Here is a 19,312-nt window from a genome sequence, read left to right as displayed (position 1 = left end):
AGAGGAGGAGATGTGCTATGGGAAGGACTCAATCGACTTGTGGGCTTTGAAGATGGAAGATGCCACAAGCCAAGGAATGCTAGAAGCCTCTAGAAGCTGGAAAAGACAAGAAATGGATTTTAGAGCCTCAAGGAAGAATGGAGCCCTATAGACTGCAGTTTTGATTTTAGCCAGAAAGATCCAGGTCATGCTTTTGACCTCCAGAACTGCCAGATAAGAAATGAATGTTGTTTTGGCTGGGCATGGTGGCTCACACCTGTAATACCAGCACTTTGGGAGGCTAAGGCAGGTGGATAACTTGAGGCCAGGAGTTCAAGACCAGCCTGGCCAACATGGCAAAACCCCGTCTCTTCTAAAAATACAAAAGTTAGCTGAGTGTGGTGGCAGGCCTGTAATCCCAGCTACTTGGGAGGCAGAGGCAGGAGAATCGCTCGAACCCAAGAGGCGGAGGTTGCAGTGAGCCGAGATTGCACCACTGCACTCCAGCCTGGGCAACAGAGCGAGACTCCATCTCAAAAAAAAAGATATATATGTTGTTTTTTGCCCCTAAGTTTATGACAATTTATTACAGTAGCGTAGGACACTGGAACAGTGGTCAAGAGACCTGTCTTTGGAGTCAGACTGCCCTGAGTTCAAATCACAACCCCTCTGCTACCAGCTGTGTGACCCTCGGCAAGTTACTTAAGCTTCTGAGTGTCATTTGCCTCATCTGTAAAACAGGATAATCTCTGCCACACAGGATTGATGTAAGGATTAAAAGAAAGGATCGGGAAGGTGCTTAGCACAGCACCTGGTGCAAAGTGCGTGCTCAGGAAATGGTAAAGGCTGTTTACCTTTACCGTTGGTACCAAGCTGTCCCATGCTCTTCTCTAACCCCTCAAGGGCCTTGGTGCCGGACACATGGGGGAGTTCCTTGCTGTTTGTCTTGGTCCCTGATGCTTCCAGCAGAGCCATTCTTTTTCTTTTTTCTTTTTCTTTTTTTTTTTTTTTTTTGAGATGGGGTCTTGCTCTGTCACCCAGCCTGGAGTGTAGTGGCGCCATCTCGGCTCATTGCAACCCTGACCTCCCCAGGTTCAAGCAGTTCTCATGCCTCAGCCTCCTGAGTAGCTGGAATTACAGGTGTAGGTCACCACACCCAGCTAATCTTTGTATTTTTAGTAGAGATGGAGTTTCACCATATTGGCCACGTCTCTACTAAAAATACAGAAATTAGCCAGGTTTGCTGGCACATGCCTGTAGTCCCAGCTACTTGGGAGGCTGAGGCAGGAGAACTGCTTGAACCCAGGAGGTGGAGGTTGCAGTGAGCTGAGATTGTGCTACTGAACTCCTGGGCTCAGGTGTCACTCCAGCCTGGGTGACAGAGTCTCGCTCCTCAAAAAGATAAACTAAAGTAACAAAAAAGTGGTTTGGTGGGGCACAGTGGCTCACACCTATAATCCCAGCACTTTGGGAGGCTGAGGTGGGAGAATCACGAGGTTAGGAGTTCAAGACCAGCCTGGCCAACATGGTGAAACCCCATTTCTACTAAAAATACAAAAAAATTGCTGGGTGTGGTGGCAGGCACCTGTAATCCCAGCTGCTTAGGAGGCTGGGGCAGGAGAATCGCTTGAACCTAGGAGGTGGAGGTTGCAGTGAGCCAAGATCACACCACTGCACTCCAGCCTGGGCAACAGAGTGAGATTCCATCTCAAAATAAATAAATAAATAAAGGTTTAATGGACTTACAGTTCTGTGTGAGTAGGGAGGCCTCACAATCATGGCGGAAGGTGAAAGTCACATCTTACATGGTGGCAGACAAGAGAGAACTTGTGCAGGGGAATTCCTCTTTACAAAACCGTCAGATCTCGTGAGACATTCACTATCATGAGAAGAGCACCAGAAAGACCCACCCCACAATTCAATTACCTCCTACTGGGTCCCTCCCACAACACATAGGAATTATGGGAGCTATAATTCAAGATAAGATTTGGGTGGGGACACAGCCAAACCATGTTAAGATCACATAGCCTGAGAGGGGTAGAATGGGGACTTGACCTCCCCAGTCTGACCCAGAGCCTGTGCTCTGACTCTCCCTCCACCCTGTGCTGCCCACCAAGTGGCCATGGAGTTGCTTCCAGGTGCTGGAGACCCTGCATGATGCCACCAGCTCAGGGAAGACCTTAGGGTCCTCTCTATGCTGACTCCCGGCTGTCTGGACCCCTGGGAGGCCAGGAGTGTCCAAAAGCCTCATGGCCTAGGGCCCTGCTGCCCTCAAAGTATCCTCCAGAGATGTTTGGAAAGGTCCACCCACTCAGGTGCCTGGAGCAGATGTTTATGTTGGAGGCTTGATGGGGATGTCTGGGCTCAGTCCAGCCTGCTGGGGCTGCCATCCCGGTGGGGGTCTATAATGCTTCACGACTACCTGGGTAGGGGGCGTTGGGGGAGAAAGACAGAGAGAGAACAAGAGTGAAAAAATGAATGCAAGTGGCAAGCCTGGCCCGATTTAGGCCCATATATCCTTCTAGGAGGGAGGAGACACAGAGGAGGGGTCCCCTCTGCTCAGTGGCCACTCGCAGGATTCTGCCACTCTGGACTGAAAGGCAGAAGCCTGGCTGGGAGGAGAGGGGCCAGGGCCTGCTCTTGAAGCCATGCTTCTTTTTCTTTTTCTTTTTTTAAGACAGGGTCTCACTCTGTCACCCAGGCTGGGGTACAGTAGTGCAATCACAGCTTACTGCAGCCTTGACTTCCCAGGCTCAGGCGATCCTCCCACATCAGCTTCCCTGGTAGCTGGGACCACAGGGGTGTATCCCCATGCCTGGCTAATTTTTTTTGTACTTTTTGTAGAGACAGGGTTTTGCCATGTTGCCCTGGCTGGTCTTGAACTCCCGGACTCAAGCATCCGCCTCAGCCTCCCAAAGTGATAGGATTACAAGTGCGAGCCACTGCAGCCAGTGAGGTTGCATTTCTATGATAGACTCACTACCCCTGCATAGAAGTTTACAGAGTGGGTGGCGGTTATGGGGACTCCAGGACTCCTCGGGCTGCTGCTGTGTCACTAATACTTCTAGTCTTCCCTTCCGATTTTAGAATAAAGACAAAATCCCAGCCCAAAGTAGAGCACGGCGCACAGCATGGGCTCTTTTTTCTTTTACTGAGCCAGCATTTCACAAAGACATGGGCTCAGCCAATTTGAGTAAAACCAAAGAAAGTTTCACCCCTCCTTCTTCATCCCGAAGGCTGGTCCTTACTCCAAGTGCAGTAGGGCAGGTGCTGCTGGCAGAGGGGCTGGGGCAGCTTGCTGGTCCCTGGGGGTGCTGGAGGGAGGAGGGAGACACCATGCCATTAGTGGTTCCTGCAGGTATAGACAGCCTGTGTGTGCACAGCCTGTTAGGCCAGGCCACCCCGTAGAGGGCCAGAGATGCTCTCTCTGGCAGGCTGTGTCCTAGGGGTAGCCAGGAAGTCACTAATAAGTCAGTCCTACACTCCTATCCCCCCAGTCCTCCCATATGACATCAGGGAAAGCCAGCCACACTTCCGCAACTCAGAGATAGCACGTGTGTCTCAATGTACACTTCTGCACGATAACAACTTGAAGCCTTTGCTTGTAACATAAGGCCTACAAGAAGCAACTGACATAGGAAACTTTTTTTTTTTTTTTTGAGATGGAGTTTTGTTCTTGTCTCCCAGGCAGGAGTATAGTGGCTCGATCTCAGCTCACTGCAACCTCTGCCTGCCAGGTTCAAGTGATTCTCCTGCCTCAGCCTCCCAAGTAGCTGGGGTTACAGGCACCCACCACAATACCCAGCTAATTTTTATATTTTTAGTAAACAGGATTTTGCTATGTTGGCCAGGCTGGTCTCAAACTCCTGACCTCAGGTGATCCACCCACCTCGGCCTCCCAAATGCTGGGATTACAGGTGTGAGCCACTGCACCCAGCCGGAAACAGTCTTTTAAAGGCCTGCTATGTGGTAGCATTTGCTTGGAGGGCCCACGACCCACCGACGGGGATTTCCTTAGACCCCTACCAGCAGAGCGAGGGTAGTGGAGCCAAGGATCTTGGCATGAATAAGATGGGCAACAATGTTTTAAACTTGGTCCCCAGAGCAGGGACTAAGCACAGGGCTCTGGCTACTTCCGGCAGGAAGAACTCACTCGAGCCCTGGCGGCCCCCTGCACCGTGTCTGTAGGCTTCCCGGCTCTGGCAATGTAGCTTACACTCAACTTCCCAGGAGACTGCCTTGGAGAGGGATGGTTAAGCCAAAGAGCATGACAATGGAAGTCGGCAGCAGCTTCCAGCCACAGCTCTAGCACCGTTTAGCTGTCGGGCCCTCCCTGGTCAAGAGTTTTTGCCCCGCTGTGCCTTTCCATCCTCCGTGCTCTGTGTGTGAGGGAGGGAGTTTAGTAAATGCTCCTGAGAGCCAGAAGGCCCCCCTGTGGGCTGAGCCCTGGGCTTGGTCCTTGCTCTGGGGACCGACACAGTTTAAAACATTGATGCCCACCTTATCCTTACTCATGCCCAGAGCCTTGGCTCCACTGCCTTCGCTCTGCTGCTCTGCCAAACAGGATCCTACCTGCCTCACGACATCCGTGGTTCCCCACCTTCACTGCTCTCTATGACTGTCCAGGGAGCTTTAAAACCATTGATGCTGGCGCCTCACTTCCAGGAAGCGTGATTTCCCCAGCCCTGGGTGGGGCCCGGGCACGGGTATTTTTTTTATAGGCCCCCAGCCTATAAAAAAAAATTCAAGTGCGTGGCCAGGGTTGAACTCCACTGACCCTGATGCTGGCGGCTTCCCCCGCCCTTGCCTGGATCCTGGTATCCTGTAGGTGCTCAAAGGTGGTTTAGTGGGTAGAATTAGCACACCCCCTCCTCTTCCACCCCCAACGCAGATCTGAGGGCACCTGCCCCTAGCTCAGGCTTTCACATTCCCGGCCGCTGCTCACTGACTCCGGGTAGCATGGAGAGCAGGGGAGGATGCGTGGAGGGAGCCGTTCCGCCGCCCTCAGCCTCTGGCTGGTGAGTGGTTCCTCGGCAACCGCCCAGCCTGACACCAGATTGGAGTTCACATGATTCTGCCTCAGCTCCGGAATGGGCAGCCTCCAGCTGGGGATTTTCTAGCCGGAGCTGGGAGGTTCAGGCTGCGGGAAATCGCTGGAGGGAGAGCTGGGGTCGTGGCTGCAAGGGTGCCCAGGCTCCTGCAGAGCCTCTGCAGAAAGCCCAGCTGTCTGAGGTTTGAGGGCAGAGCCCAGCTGGGGCAGGCAGCGTGCCCCCTCAGGTGACTCCCTCCATCCTGATTTCAGCAGCTGTCTGCTCCTCACCTGGCTGCAGAGACCACGCCGCCTTCCTGGGGCCGGGAGGCTCTGTGAGAAGCTGGAAAGCACAGGTGCGGGTCCAGCCAGGTGTTTCCAAACTGCAGGTTGTGACCCATTCGTGGGTCAGTAAATCAACTTCGTAGCTCATGACCTGCATCTTAAAAATTGAAATAGAATAGAAACGATCAGAGTGCGTGGCAAGAAGTCGGGTAAGTATTGCTTTGGGGAAGTTTGTTGCTTTGTACAGATGTGTGGGTGCGCGTATGTCTGTGTGTGCTGGGTCGCGATGTCAGGTATATTTCTTGCTATTGCTTGTGATCCAAAAAGCTCAAAGGTGGCAAGTTGGTGCCTAGACGCCTGGGTTCTGGATTCAGATCCACCCCAACTGACTGTGAGTTTGACCCCCCCGCCGCCTCGCTTTAGCCTTTCTGGGCTTCGGGTTCTGAGAAATGGCTTGGCAATGCCAGCCCCACCTGACTCACAGGGACTTTGTGAGCCCAGATGGGACTGATGTTTGAAACAGTGACAAGGGTTCTAAAAGTGAGATGCTATGGTCCACGTTGTTCCTTGTGTGAGGTGATCTGGGAGGAGAATGGGGACTAAGGACAAATGCAGCCTGATTTCTCTCCTCTCCCCAGAGGGAAAATCAAGCACTTTCAGAGAATGAAACAGCCTTGTGTAAAGCATGCAGAGGTTTGGCCAACTGAAGGAAAAGGAAGCTGATCCCTCGGGAAACTCCCCAGCTCTTGTGGGCTTGGGGCTCCGTGAGCCGCCTTGACAGCATGAGTAACTGTCTGTGTGCGTGCCTGTGTGTGCCGCACGGAGGGGGGGCGAGTTAGATCACTATTTATGTGCCAGCTGGAATCCAGCATTTACGCACCTCCGCCTTCTTTTTTTTTTTTTTTTTTTGAGATGGAGTCTTGCTCTGCTGCCCAGGCTGGAGTGCAGTGGTATGATTTTGGCTCACTACAATCTCCACCTCCTGGGTTCAAGCGATTCTCCTGCCTCAGCCTCCCAAGTAGCTGGGATTACAGGCATGGGCCACCATGCCCGACTAATATTTTCGTATTTTTAGTAGAGACGGGGTTTCACCACATTGGCCAGGCTGGTTTCGAACTCCTGACCTCAGGTGATTCGCCCGCCTCAGCCTCCCAAAGTGCTGAGATTACAGGCTTGAGCCACTGCACCTCCGCCTTCTGACCTGGTGCATGCAAGAGACTCCTAGCTTAGTCAGAGAGGCCTTTCCTTCCTGTTGGTAGCTTCGTTTCTCTTGGTCATTAAAGTCCCTGGAGGCCTCTGTGCTGATTTGCATTTGCTAAAGATTTGCTTTTAGGTGTTGGGTCACTCTGTAGTTTTTCTCATTTCTTAGCTAGAAAATTAAGTGTTGTTTTGATTCTTTTTCCCAATGCCCTCCCAAACCACAGACTGCACATATGGCGGGTTTTCCTTTGGGGGCATTGAAAGCATGGTTGACTTGCTAAAGCATACCCCAGGTGAAAGGGGCCAGCCCAGGACCAAGCCTGGTGGCCATTGCTGCGGCATCTGTGAGGACTGGAGCTTGACTGAGCTAGGGGGTTGACGGTGGTGGTGGCGGGATGATCATGATAGTCAGAGAGCACAGGTCAAGGCAAGTGTGGACCAGTCCGAGCTCCAGACCTGGCCTGCCACATCTCAACTGTGGATTCTTGAGCAGGTTGGTTCATTTCTCTGAGCTTCAGTTTTTCATTTATATCCATTGAGAAAGTGGGAGCTGATGAGAGTGGGGTTGAAAGAGAGAATAAATGTTCAGAAACTTCCCTGAAGTTTCTGTTGAAGGCAGAGCCCTCAACAGATGTGGCTTAGTTCTTCTACACATCTGCGTTTTTCCATTTACAGAATATTTTTGCATCCACTGTGTCCTTTGATCTTTTAGGAGCAAGGTTCCCGTGGAGACGAGGTAGAGGGCAAGGCGGAGTTTCCATCTAGGGGTGGCTGTCCTCAGGGAACAGTAGAAGGGAAGGTACTGGTGAAAACGCAGGACCCTCAGACCAGCTCAGACAGCCTGAGCAGAGGGGAAAACAGTGATTCCTCCTCCTCACTGTCCTGTTTCTACTAGTGATATCCCCACTGTCCCAGTACCCAGCTTCAACCCCCCATCATTCACCCGTCCACTCACTCACCAACTCACCCACTCACCTATCCACCCACCCATAATCTGTCTGCCACCCATTCCCTCATCCATCTATCCATCTTCCCCTCACCCATGCGTCCATTTACACATTCACCCATCCACTTATCCACCCACCCACCCATCTATCCACTCACCTATCCAGCCACCCATATATCCATCTGTCCACCCATCCACTCACCCATCTATCTGGCTACCTCTAGCCCTCCATTCATTCGTTCACCTACCCGCCCCCGCAATCCATCCAACAAATAATTTTTGGGAGGTCTTTATAGACCAGGCACCACAACAAATCTCTGATTTGCCCCTGGTTGTTCTCCACCTCCCTTGTAATTACTTGTCAGTTTCTACAGCTTCACACTGTTTCCTCTCTCTTCCTGCCTACCTCACAGGTCACGCCAACCTACTTTCAGTTCCGCAAATCTGCACCTTCTCTCCCTCTTGCATTTTGGCCATTTGGACACACTTTCCACAGGCAGACACTCTCCTCTGCTTGGGCAGCACTTCCTCCTTCTCCTGATCTTAGTGTAACTGCCGATGCTCTGGAAGGCATTTCCTGACAGGATGAGGTCCCCACCTATGAATGCTCATAAAATCCTGTCCTCTCTTGGTGAGCTTGTTTCACTTATCTTCTCTCCTCCACCTTAAGACTAAAAGCCACTTGTTAGTTGGGGCCAATGTCTAGTGTTGTGCCTTTCATATAATAGATACTCCAAATTTGTTGTATGAATGAATACCTGGATGCATGGATGGATGGATGGATGGATGGATGGATGGGTGGATGGATGGATGGGTGGATGGATGGGTGGATGGGTGGATGGGTGGATGGATGGATGGATGGGTGAATGGGTGAATGGGTGGATGGATGGATGGATGGGTGGATGGATGGATGGATGGATGGATGGGTGGATGGATGGATGGATGGATGGGTGGGTGGATGGATGGATGGATGAGTGAATGGATGGATGAACAGATGGATGGATGGGTGGATGACTGGAGAACCATGGAAGCATTTGCAGCAGGGTGTGACTGGCTTAGATTTATGTTTAGAGGATGGCTTTGAGAGTGGTAAGATTTCCCAGGCTGTTGCACTGACTCTGGGAAGGAGGTCTTGACCAAGCCTATCTAGGGTGCTGGTGAGAGAGCTGAAGAGGAGGAGATGGATGTAGGAAATACTTAGGAGTTGAAAATGGCAGAACTTGGAAATTAACTGGATGCTATGGATGAAGATGAGGGAGAAAGTTGAAGGCCAGCCATTGACATGAGTGACTGGGCAGGTGGGGATGCCCCTTCCAAGAACTGACCAGTGGAGAAAATGATGGACCCAGTGTGGGCCTCACTGAGCATATCCTGTGAGTGGCAGGAAGCCAGTTATGTCTTTATCCTGGGAGAGACCTGGGAGTCATCAGAGTGTAGGTGGGGTTGAAACCACGGAGAGTCAGCCATCCCACAGCGAGTGCACATGGAGTAAAAAGGGCAAACCCGTGTTTAATGTGTGTGGGAGAGATGCCCACTGCACCCGCCATACTGCCTTGCATGCTAGTGATGTGTGCACATGGCATTCCTGTCTCTCAAGCTTGCAGATTCCCGTGGCTGGGAGCCATTTCTTGCATTTGCTTGAGATGGGCGTCTCACTCTGTCACGCAGGCTGGAGTGCAGTGACACAAACATGGCTCACTGCAGCCTCGACTTCCTGGGCTCAAGTGATCCCCCCACCTCAGCCTTCTGATTGGCTGGAACTATAGGTGTGCACCACCACACCTATAGTCCCAGCTAATTTTTAAATTTTATATAGAGACAGAGTCTCACTATGTTGCCCAGGCTGGTCTTGAACTCCTGGGCTCAAGTGATCCTCTCGCCTCAGCTAGTGCTGAGATCACAGGCATGAGCCATCACACCCAGCCCATTTCTTGTGACCCCTAAGTCCCCCGTGTCTAGCCTGGTGCTGTGAACATCGGAGATGCTCTACACACACTTGCTCAGTGAAAGCCAGGGTACTGCTCCATCTCGCCGACCTCGGTTTTCTCATCTGTAGAATGGAGACATCTCTAAAAAGCTGTTTTTAAAATTGGACAAGAGAACAGACTGAAAAGCTCTGTACACTCTAAAGTATTTTGCAAATAAAAGGTGTAAGTACTCAGGTTTAATCACCCTTTCTTGACGCCTTGAATCAGCCAGGAGACATCGCAAGGGCTGCGTTCTTCTTCTGCCCACAAGGTCCTGTTGGATCACATTCCCCTTCCAGCTGCCTCTGTTTCCCTGCCTTGGGAGCTCTTGTAGGGCTTATGTGCTCAGGAGTCGAACCTGGGACCTTCCAGAAGCTCCTAGTACCTTGCTACTCAAAGTGTGGTCCATGGGCTGGCAGCATTCCCGTCACCTGGCAGCTTGTCTGAAATGTAAAATTCTTGAGCCCCACCCCGGACCCACTGAGTCTGCAACTCTGGAGGGGAGGCTTAGCAATCCGTCGTAACAAATTCGCCAGGGGATTCTGATGCACCTAAGTTCAAGGACAGCAGCATTGGAATACCAAAACCCTCTTTTCTCTCCAAAATGAACGTAGGGGGTGCTTTCATCTAAATGTAGTAAATGTTTCTTCTTTGTTCTGTGGGCTTAAATGTTTCTGACTTTGGTTGCCAGAATTAGCTTATTGTTGGCCTGGGGAAGAGGAAGCACCACCCTATGCACATATACACCCACCACTCGTAAACCACAGCCTGGTGACGTTCAGCGAATTTCCAAGACGGCTGGTTGTGTTTTCATGGGGATTTCATTTGCCGTTTGCGGGGAGCCTGGGGGCCTGTGCTTATGAATGGATTTTATCTTCCTGTGGGTGGATTTTGTACGGACTGCAGAGACCCTGAAGTAAATTCCTGAAACAGGAACGGCTCTGGATAGGTGCCCTGGGGACCATTCGGGAACATGGGCTGCTGTGGATTTGTAATCCTGGCAAAGCATTTGGCCCCACAGATGTGAGCGTGGAATTCAGGGACAGGAGGGCTGGCAAGAGGAGGGTGACTAGGGCCGAATTCTGATTCACTGGGTTGTGGGCAGTTTTTGGATCACGGGCTTCAGCTGCGCCTTCTCCCCTTTCTCTCACCGCCACAACATACGAGTGAAAACAAACCAACCAACCCAAAACCCACCCTTGTGCATTGCTGGTGGAAATGTAAGCTGGTGCAGCCATGATGGAAAAGGGTATGGTGGTTCCTCAAACAATTAAAAATAGAACCAACATATGACCCAGCAATTCCAATCCCGGGTATATACCCAAAAGAACTGAAAGTGGGAACTTGAACAGCTCTTTCAACACTCATGTTCATAGCAGCTTCATTCACAATAGCCTAATAAAAAAGTCCCGGTGCCCATCAGTGAATGGATAAACCAAATGTGGGCTGTGCATACAATGGACCATTATTCAGCCTTAAAAGGGAAGGAAATTCTGACATGTGTGGATGAATCTTGAAGACATTATACTGAGACAAATATGCCAGACACAAAAGGACAAATACTGTTTGTCCATTTATATGAGGTACCCACAATAGTCAAGTTCACAGAGACAGAAATGGTGGTTGCTAGGGGCTGGGAGGTATTATTTAATGGGTATAGAGTTTTAATTTTGCAAGATGAAAAGAGTTCTGGAGATGGAGGGTGCCGATGGTCGCACAACAGTGTCGATGTACTTAATGCCACTTACAAGTGGCTACAGTGGTAAATGTTATTTATGTGCATTTTACTACAACGAAAACAAGAAGCACCTCCCTCCACCACCATCACTGAAAATCTAGGCCAGTGTCCTGAAGAGGACGGAAGAGGTGAGTCAGAGACTGGGAGTCCCTGTTTGCTGGGAACTGAGAGGTTGGGAGCTGAGTCTCAAGCGGAGACTGTGCGTGGCAGGGAGGTGGGATGGGGAGCAAGGAGACCTGGATTCCAGCAGCAATGTGTCCTTCCTCAGGCTGGCTCCAGGCAAGTCACTTGCCCTTCAGAACTGTAGTTTCCTCACCTGGAAGACGGGAAGTGCCATTCGCCTATTCATCCAAGGAGGTTTTGTTTTGTTTTGTTTTTGAGACAGAGTCTTGCTCTGTTACCCAGGCTAGGGTGCAGTGGCATGATCTCAGCTCACTGCAACCTCTACCTCCTGGGTTCAGGTGACTGTCATGCCTCAGCCTCCCAAATAGCTGAGACTACAGGTGCCCACCACAACACCTGGCTAATTTTTGTATTTTTAGTTGAGACAGGGTTTCACCATGTTGGCTAGGCTGGCTTCGAACTCCTGACCTCAGGGATCTACCTGCCTCTGCCTCCGAAAGTGCTGGGATTACAGGTGTGAGCCACTGCGCCCAGCCAAAACATTGTATTATATCTTGCTCAAACTTATTTGTATATCTGGAATATTCTTTTTGTTAAATCCTCAATAATAGGACTTTTTTTTTTTATTTTTTTTTGAGATGGAGTCTTGCTCTGTCACCCAGGCTGGAGCACAGTGCTGCGATCTCAGCTCACTACAAACTCTGCCTCCCATGTTCAAGTGATTCTCGTGCCTTAACCTCCCGAGTAGCTAGCTGGGATTACAGGCACCTGTCAGCATGCCCGGTTGATTTTTAGGAGAGATGGGGTTTCACCATGTTGGCCAGGCTGGTCTCAAACTCCTGATCTCAAGTGATCTGCCCACCTCAGCCTCCCAGAATGCTGGGATTACGGGTGTGAGCCACCACACCTGGCCAATAAATAGAAACTTTTCACTAACTCCAGCAAGATTATAATCTCTTACTCCTCCTCTTTGCTTCTGGAAAAACAATGCCCTGTGTTCTCATATCCATCATTTGATGTGGCCCTGATACTGACCCCCGAGGGTAAGCGTTTTATCTCCATTTGACAGGTGAGGAAACTGAGGCTCAGACAAGGTAAGTGGCTTGCACAGTCTGTACATAGCTGGCCTTGGCCTGGCACTCACGTCCTGGGGCCTTGGTCCAGAGCTTTCCTGGAGCTCCATGGAGAGGTGAGGTAGGTCTTGCTGGGTGAGCACCCGGGAGTCCAGGCTATGCTTGCAGGAAACTGGGCTTTTGTTTCTTACCAGAATGTGGTAAAGTGCGGACAAGGTTGGACCTCTTCTGATGCTATCTGGAGAGGCCACCATGAGGGGCGGTGGCCTCAGTGTTAATGGACCTACGTAGTACATTCCTGTGAGCAAATAGGACAAATGGGAATGACGCCTCTTGCTGCGGATGAGGGTGCCGCCGTCGTGTGTGGGTTAGAACTGATCTTTGCCCCAAGTCTCCCTGGGAGAGCAGGCTCAGGATGGGCACATGCTCATGAGAACCTCCAGGCTTACTTGCTACACCAAGGGGGCAGGAAAATATATAAAGGTTAGGGAATAAATTGGCAAAGCCAGGGAATGGGGAGGGGAGATGTAAGCTACCCTTCAGCATCTTGGTATGTGACTCATTTGGATATATTCTTAGTGTTTGTTTGTTTTATTGAGATGGAGTCTCCCTCTGTCACCCAGGCTAGAGCACAGTGGCACGATCTTGGCCCATTGCAACCTCCGCCTCCCAGGTTCAAGCAATTCCCCTGCCTCAGCCTCCCGGGTAACTGGGATTACAGTTATATTAATCCATGCCACCATGCCCAGCTAAATTTTGTATTTTTAGTAGAGACGGGGTTTTACCATGTTGACCGGGCTGGTCTGGAACTCCTGACCTCAGGTGATCCACCCACCTTGGCCTCCCAAAGTGCTGGAAATACAGGTGTGAGCCATCATGTCCGGCCGTTGAGACATTCTAGTTCAATTGGAGTTGGCAGGCCAGCACACCTTCTAAATTAAACGAGTAAAGAAGTCAGAACGGTGCCTAGCACACAGCAGATGCTACATACATGCTAGCTACTATTATTCTAAGCTTTTCCTGCCTCTGACTTTCAGGGTCTCGCCCACCACCAGTGATGCCCAGCCCTTGGTAGAGCTTGAACCACCGTCTATAAACCGGATGGCGGTAGAGAGACAGGCCCGGTCCCTGAGTCCATGAGGGGTGAGGCCCCTCCAGGCCCAAAGATGGGGAACATCACTGCAGACAACTCCTCGATGAGCTGCACCATTGACCACACCATCCACCAGACGCTGGCCCCGGTGGTCTATGTCATGGTGCTGGTGGTGGGCTTCCCGGCCAACTGCCTGTCCCTCTACTTCGGCTACCTGCAGATCAAGGCCCGGAACGAGCTGGGCGTGTACCTGTGCAACCTGACGGTGGCCGACCTCTTCTACATCTGCTCGCTGCCCTTCTGGCTGCAGTATGTGCTGCAGCATGACAACTGGTCACACGGCGACCTGTCGTGCCAGGTGTGCGGCATCCTCCTCTATGAGAACATCTACATCAGCGTGGGCTTCCTCTGCTGCATCTCTGTCGACCGCTACCTGGCTGTGGCCCATCCCTTCCGCTTCCACCAGTTCCGGACCCTGAAGGCAGCCGTGGGCATCAGCGTGGTCATCTGGGCCAAGGAGCTGCTGACCAGCATCTACTTCCTGATGCATGAGGAGGTCATCGAGGACGAGGACCAGCACCGCGTGTGCTTCGAGCACTACCCCATCCAGGCGTGGCAGCGCGGCATCAACTACTACCGCTTCCTGGTGGGCTTCTTTTTCCCCATCTGCCTGCTGCTGGCCTCCTACCAGGGCATCCTGCGCGCCGTGCGCCGGAGCCACGGCACCCAGAAGAGCCGCAAGGACCAGATCCAGCGGCTGGTGCTCAGCACCGTGGTCATCTTCCTGGCCTGCTTCCTGCCCTACCACGTGCTGCTGCTGGTGCGCAGCCTCTGGGAGGCCAGCTGCGAGTTCGCCAAGGGCATCTTCAACGCCTACCACTTCTCCCTCCTGCTCACCAGCTTCAACTGCGTTGCCGACCCCGTGCTCTACTGCTTCGTCAGCGAGACCACCCACCGGGACCTGGCCCGGCTCCGTGGGGCCTGCCTGGCCTTCCTCACCTGCTCCAGGACCGGCCGGGCCCGGGAGACCTACCCACTGGGTGCCCCCGAGGCCTCCGGGAAAAGCGGGGCCCAGGGCGAGGAGCCCGAGCTGTTGACCAAGCTCCACCCGGCCTTCCAGACCCCTAACTCACCAGGAGCGGGAGGGTCCCCCACAGGCGCTTCGGCCTAGCCTGGGTCCCCCGTGGGTGGGGCACGTGAGGCAGGAGCCTTCAGCCCACAGGCCTCAGGGTTGGCCACTTCCTGTTTCACTCAGCACCAGTGCAGCTTTCTGCCGAGGCGGCGAGGACCCTGTGACTCCGGAAGCCTGTTCTCGCTTGCTGAGCCCACTGAGACCATCGAGGGTGGGAATAAGCCCCCGTCGGCTCATGGTGGCCTCTGCCGCAGAGTATGATGTGGCCAAGCTGGGGCAGCTGGGGCGGGGAGACAGTGAACTGTGCTTCCTGGCCTGCTTCCTGCAGAGGGTTTGTGCATGGGGACTGTGAGGACGTGGAGGGTGGGAGGCTTGGGGTTTACCTGCCAGGGCTTCCAGTGCCACTGTTGTCACAGACAGTGCCTGTCCAGATGCCCCGGTGGGACCAGCACTGGAGTCCTGCCCACAGCAGGGTGGGAAGTGAAGACTGGAGGGGGAAGGAAGGCAGGAGCGGGGAGGAATGGGGGGAAGGAAAAGGGGAAGAAGGAAGGGAGGAGGGGTGAAGGAAGGGAGGAGGGGAGAGGGAAGGTAGGGGGTGTTTGGGACTCAAGCCGGGGTCGGGGAGTGGGGGAGCTATAGGCAGAGGAGGACGCTAGCTCCAGCCACAAGAACTGGGAGAGCCGCTGGCTGCCCCAGGAGACCTGCCCCCCTCCACAGAAATGCTAGCCCTTCAGACCTTCTGGTCGGTGGGCTGGGACCAGCTCTGACTTCCCAGGTCATGCCCTTCCAAGGCCTGCAACTCAAATTCCTCAGAACCAAGAGGCTACATGGGCTTCTTCCAAGAAGGGACCAGGGGCGAGGAGCAGAAGTTAGCATCAGTAAACATTTCTGGAATCTACCAAAGGGAGGCCCAGGCAGAACCCCTTCCTCAGTCTCCCTTCCCCTCTTCCCTTTGTGCTATGTCTCTTAGCCCTTTCATCAGGGCTGCTCAGAGGCAAACAGCCCAGGCTGGAGGTGCCCCAGGGAGGGGTGCTCACGGTGGTCCCAGGACTACCCTTGGCTTTGACTGAGCAGCCCCTGCTCAGATCCTTGTGAAGGGTGTCCAGTGACATGGGGAGATTCTCTTCCCCTTCCTAGAGGAGGAAGTGACCAAGTTTGAAGGTGACAGAAATGACCACACAGCCAACGAGAGTCCATGCAACTCAGCCCAGGATCCTCCTGGGTCAGTGACATTGGTGGAAGTGTCCATGCCTCGTTACACAGTTCTTCCTCTTATGTTGACCTTAAACACCAGCTTTCCCACTGACTACGAATTGGGATGAGCTGAGGGCAGTATCATTTACTATCAAGAGCTGTATTTTTGTATTGTCCTCTCTTTTTGCCAAGTGTACGTGTGTTGACTGTGCAATGGATTTATGTAGCAAACTTGAGTCTGCAAATAAAGCAAAGTAACCAGACACCTTGGAAGTATGCCATGGTCCTTATAGGGTAGGGGATTCCCAACACTGGGGCATCTAGAGAGCCCTTGAAGAACCAAAGGAGTCAGGAAGGGCCAGGGGTTGACCTTCTCAGGGCAAACTCAAGCAGAGTGATTAGGGGATTTGCACTTGATCACCCAACAATGGTGGAGAAGGACACAGCCCTTGAGTGAAGTACAGCCTTCTCTCCCTCTGCTTGAGATTCATAAAGTGCCACCCAGCTCTTGAGCGTGGTGTTGCAAATTCGCTCTGGGGCCTAATTTGGACAACTCCCTTTTGAGGGCAGAGCCCAGTCATGTGGTTTGGAGAATATCACCCGCTCTGTCCTTGACCACAGGATCCCTTGTATCTGCTGGGTAGCTGCTCCCCACAGTGAGGGAGGGCTCCATCAGGCCACCCCCTCCTCACTAGAGAAGATTTCCAATGCAGAAGGGCCTGGTGCCTTCATCTCTGTGGGGCCGTCCTCAGTAACAGCGCTTTGTTTGGCGAGGCCCACATTTGCTGACCTGTCTCTTTAGGCTGGAGCATGTTCTCAACAGTGGCATATGCCATGTTTATCACTGAGGATTAACTGCATCATATTAAAATGTAAATTTGATCTTGGTCACTTAATCCCCCTCTGGGACAGGCTCCTAGAGTCCTGGAGTGTTCCAGAAGAGTAGATCCTTCTTCTAAACAGACTAAGGACATTATTGGGGATTATGACTCCTTTCTCTCCTGAGAGGATGGGTGGGAGAAAAAGTCCATCTGGTTTGGAAGGTGACAGAAACCATTAGGATTTATTTCTTATTCACCAGTGTTTAGTCAGATGAGGGCTCCTCTTCCTGTTTATACACAGGGCTCATCTTCCTGTTACACATACCGCTCTGTGGGTTTGGCCAGACAAGAGTGGGAGAAATTTTCAGCATGAAATACATCCCCATCTGCTGCTTTCCTCTGGCTGGTCTAACCGAAAGAGAGTTAGACTCTGACCCTCTTGGCTCATTGCTTTCCTGAAAAACCCACTCCTTGTAGCTGGTGATCCTGAAGCCTCTATCCCTGGAAATCATCTGGCAAGACAGTGGTCTTTGATAATACTATGAATTGAATGTCCCCTCCAAAACTCATGCTGAAATTTCATTGCCATTGTAACTGTGTGGAGAGGTTGGACCTTTAATAGGTGTTAGGTCATGGATTAATGATATATGGTGGGAGAGGGTTTGTTATTGGGGAAGTTCAGTCCCCTTTTCCTCTGTCTTCAGAGCTTGCTTGCCTTTCTGCTTTCTGCCATGAGATGACCCCTGCCAGATGCTGGCACCATGTTCTTGGATTTCCCAGTCTCTAGAACCACAGCCAAATAAATGCCTGTTCTTTATAAATTACCTAGTCTGTGGCATTTTGTTATAGCCATAGAAAATGGACTAAGACAGATGGCATTCATCCTGAGGTTATAATAGTGCCCAGTACTCTGGGGAAATGTTGGGATTTCAATCCCATTTGCTTTAATTCAACAACTTTTAGAAGAACACTGCTAAATTACACGTTAGATATCAGTGCTGATGTATACCAGAGAAGTCATAATATCCAGTTCCCTCTCCATGAAGTCTCCCCTCTGCATTCCCCAAAAATGATAGTCCAGTCTCTCTACTAGCACCACCAATGACAACTCACTACTACCCAGGACGACTTATTTCAGGGCAGAAAACTTCATGCAAAGTCCAATGAGAGGCGACTTTCTGGCAAGTCTTTCCCAAAGTGATGGCCCTGATTCAGGATCCTCCCATCACCAGAGTCTATCATCTCGGGGTCTTCCCTTTTCATCCACACAGGTAAGGGGAAGCAGCAAAAAGAGAATCTCACAGGGGTTTTTGGCCAAGTGTGGAAATGGTTTATATCCCTGCTACTCACACTCCATTGGTGAGATCCCAGTCATGTGGCCCCAACCTAACTGCAAGGGAGGCTGGGGAATGTAGTTTTCCTGTGGATGCAGGAAAAAGAGGCAGAATTGTTGAGCATCTGGCTAGTTTCTGACAGACAGCTCTGTTCTGATAGACAGACACCTCAACTTAACGGGTGTTTTGTTTTGTTTTGTTGAGACAGTCTTGCTTGCTCTGTAGCCCAGGCTGGAGTGCAGTGGTGCAATCAGCTCACTGCAAACTCCGCCTCCCAGGTTCAAACAATTATCCCACCTCAGCCTCCTGAGTAGCTGGGATTACAGGTGTGCACCACCACACCCAGCTAATTTTTGTATTTTTAGCAGAGACAGGGTTTCACCATGTTGGTCAGGCTGGTCTCGAATTCTTGACCTTGGGATCTGCCCATATCGGCCTCCCAAAGTGCTGGGACTACAGGTGTGAGCCACCACGCCCGGCCAGAGTGCTGACCTTCTCAGCTGGCTCACTTGCCTCTGATCCACCTCCTGCAGAGTCTGTGTGGCTCCTTCTCCCCTCAACAGGCCAAGGTCTATAGGCTGCCTGTTATCCACGGAGCATCCCACGCACTGTTTACCAGGATCGCCTCCCCTCAATGTTCTTGGAAACGCCCAGGGATGCTCCTGTGTCCCACAGATCCATTCTGGTTGGCACCAGGCCCATATCTCACCTTAAGGCACCCCATCATTCCCTGCAGGTCATCTCCTGTCTCCCTGTAACCAACTTCTCCAGGCTGCAGCCACGTTCCCCATGGCCATCCCACAGACACAGGCGCTTCCCCAAAGCACAGTTAAGGCTAGGACAAAAGAGCAAAGCTGAGCAAAACGTTCCTAAAGGTCTAAGCAGGAATCCTATTGTGGAATGGACAAGCGTCAAAACTGGATCCTAGAACGCAGAGCTCCTGCAGTCCTTGGACTGGGCCCCGCTAAGGGGTCTTCTCCTGACCCTCCCTTGCACCTGAGCACCTGCTGTGGGACCACAGGCCTGCTTCTCCCTGTAGCGGGTTGGGGGCTTTGGATGCGTCACTGAGTCTAGGACCCCTATTTTCAGATTTCTCTGGGCTCAACCTGGGTGTCAGCCTCTTTCCCAAAACAACTGAAATCCTCTCCCCATGAACTTCTGCCCACAGTGAAGACAACCCATTACATGGTTATGCCTCAGACGCCTCCACGCCAGGAGAGAAGCCTGCTGTTACCATTGCAAAAACAAAGGCCCATTCGTGTCTTCCCCCAAAACATGAGTCAGAAGGGTGCTGGCAGCTTTACCATAGTGAAGGCTTCTCTCTTCTAGCCATCCAGATTGCAGAAACTTCAGGGTACGCTGTCAATCAGAGGCCCTCGCTGCATGGAACTCTGCAGT

At 51.9% G+C, this 19,312-nt stretch overlaps 1 protein-coding gene and 1 long non-coding RNA gene across 7 annotated transcripts in view; one reads left to right on the top strand and one right to left on the bottom strand.

Moving 5' to 3' along the window:
* GPR68 (G protein-coupled receptor 68) overlaps positions 1–17,401 on the top strand; it is a 34,104-nt gene extending 16,703 nt beyond the window's left edge. The window contains exons 1-2 of one of the 5 annotated variants that reach the window (XM_021675708.2): positions 4,746–5,502; positions 13,378–17,401. In XM_021675708.2, coding sequence (XP_021531383.1) covers positions 13,477–14,604 — 1,128 coding nt within the window. In that variant the 5' untranslated portion in view covers positions 4,746–5,502; positions 13,378–13,476 and the 3' untranslated portion in view covers positions 14,605–17,401. Of the gene's footprint in view, positions 1–4,745; positions 5,503–6,476; positions 8,071–8,278; positions 11,273–13,377 lie in introns of those variants that run through there. The other 4 variants (XM_012453122.2, XM_012453123.3, XM_012453121.2 and 1 more) reach the window with 4 other exon arrangements.
* Positions 1,707–14,822, bottom strand: LOC105717763 (uncharacterized). 2 transcript variants are annotated; one of them, XR_010342100.1, is made up of 4 exons: positions 13,684–14,420; positions 13,176–13,272; positions 4,552–5,450; positions 1,707–3,293 (listed from the first exon to the last, which is right to left on the bottom strand). It is a non-coding gene; the product is annotated as an uncharacterized LOC105717763 (long non-coding RNA). The 2 variants fall into 2 exon arrangements; XR_002479405.2 differs by lacking the exon at positions 1,707–3,293 and adding an exon at positions 14,567–14,822 and having other exon boundaries at positions 3,900–5,450; positions 13,684–13,808.
* Positions 17,402–19,312: the final 1,911 nt, after the last annotated feature.

The sequence above is a fragment of the Aotus nancymaae genome, unplaced genomic scaffold (assembly GCF_030222135.1).
Source record: "Aotus nancymaae isolate 86718 unplaced genomic scaffold, 86718_ANA_hifiasm-v0.15.2.pri h1tg000011l, whole genome shotgun sequence".
Lineage (NCBI taxonomy): Eukaryota > Metazoa > Chordata > Mammalia > Primates > Aotidae > Aotus > Aotus nancymaae.
The sequence above is the reverse complement of the archived record's forward strand: the minus strand, read 5'-3'. Positions and strand labels throughout refer to the sequence as shown.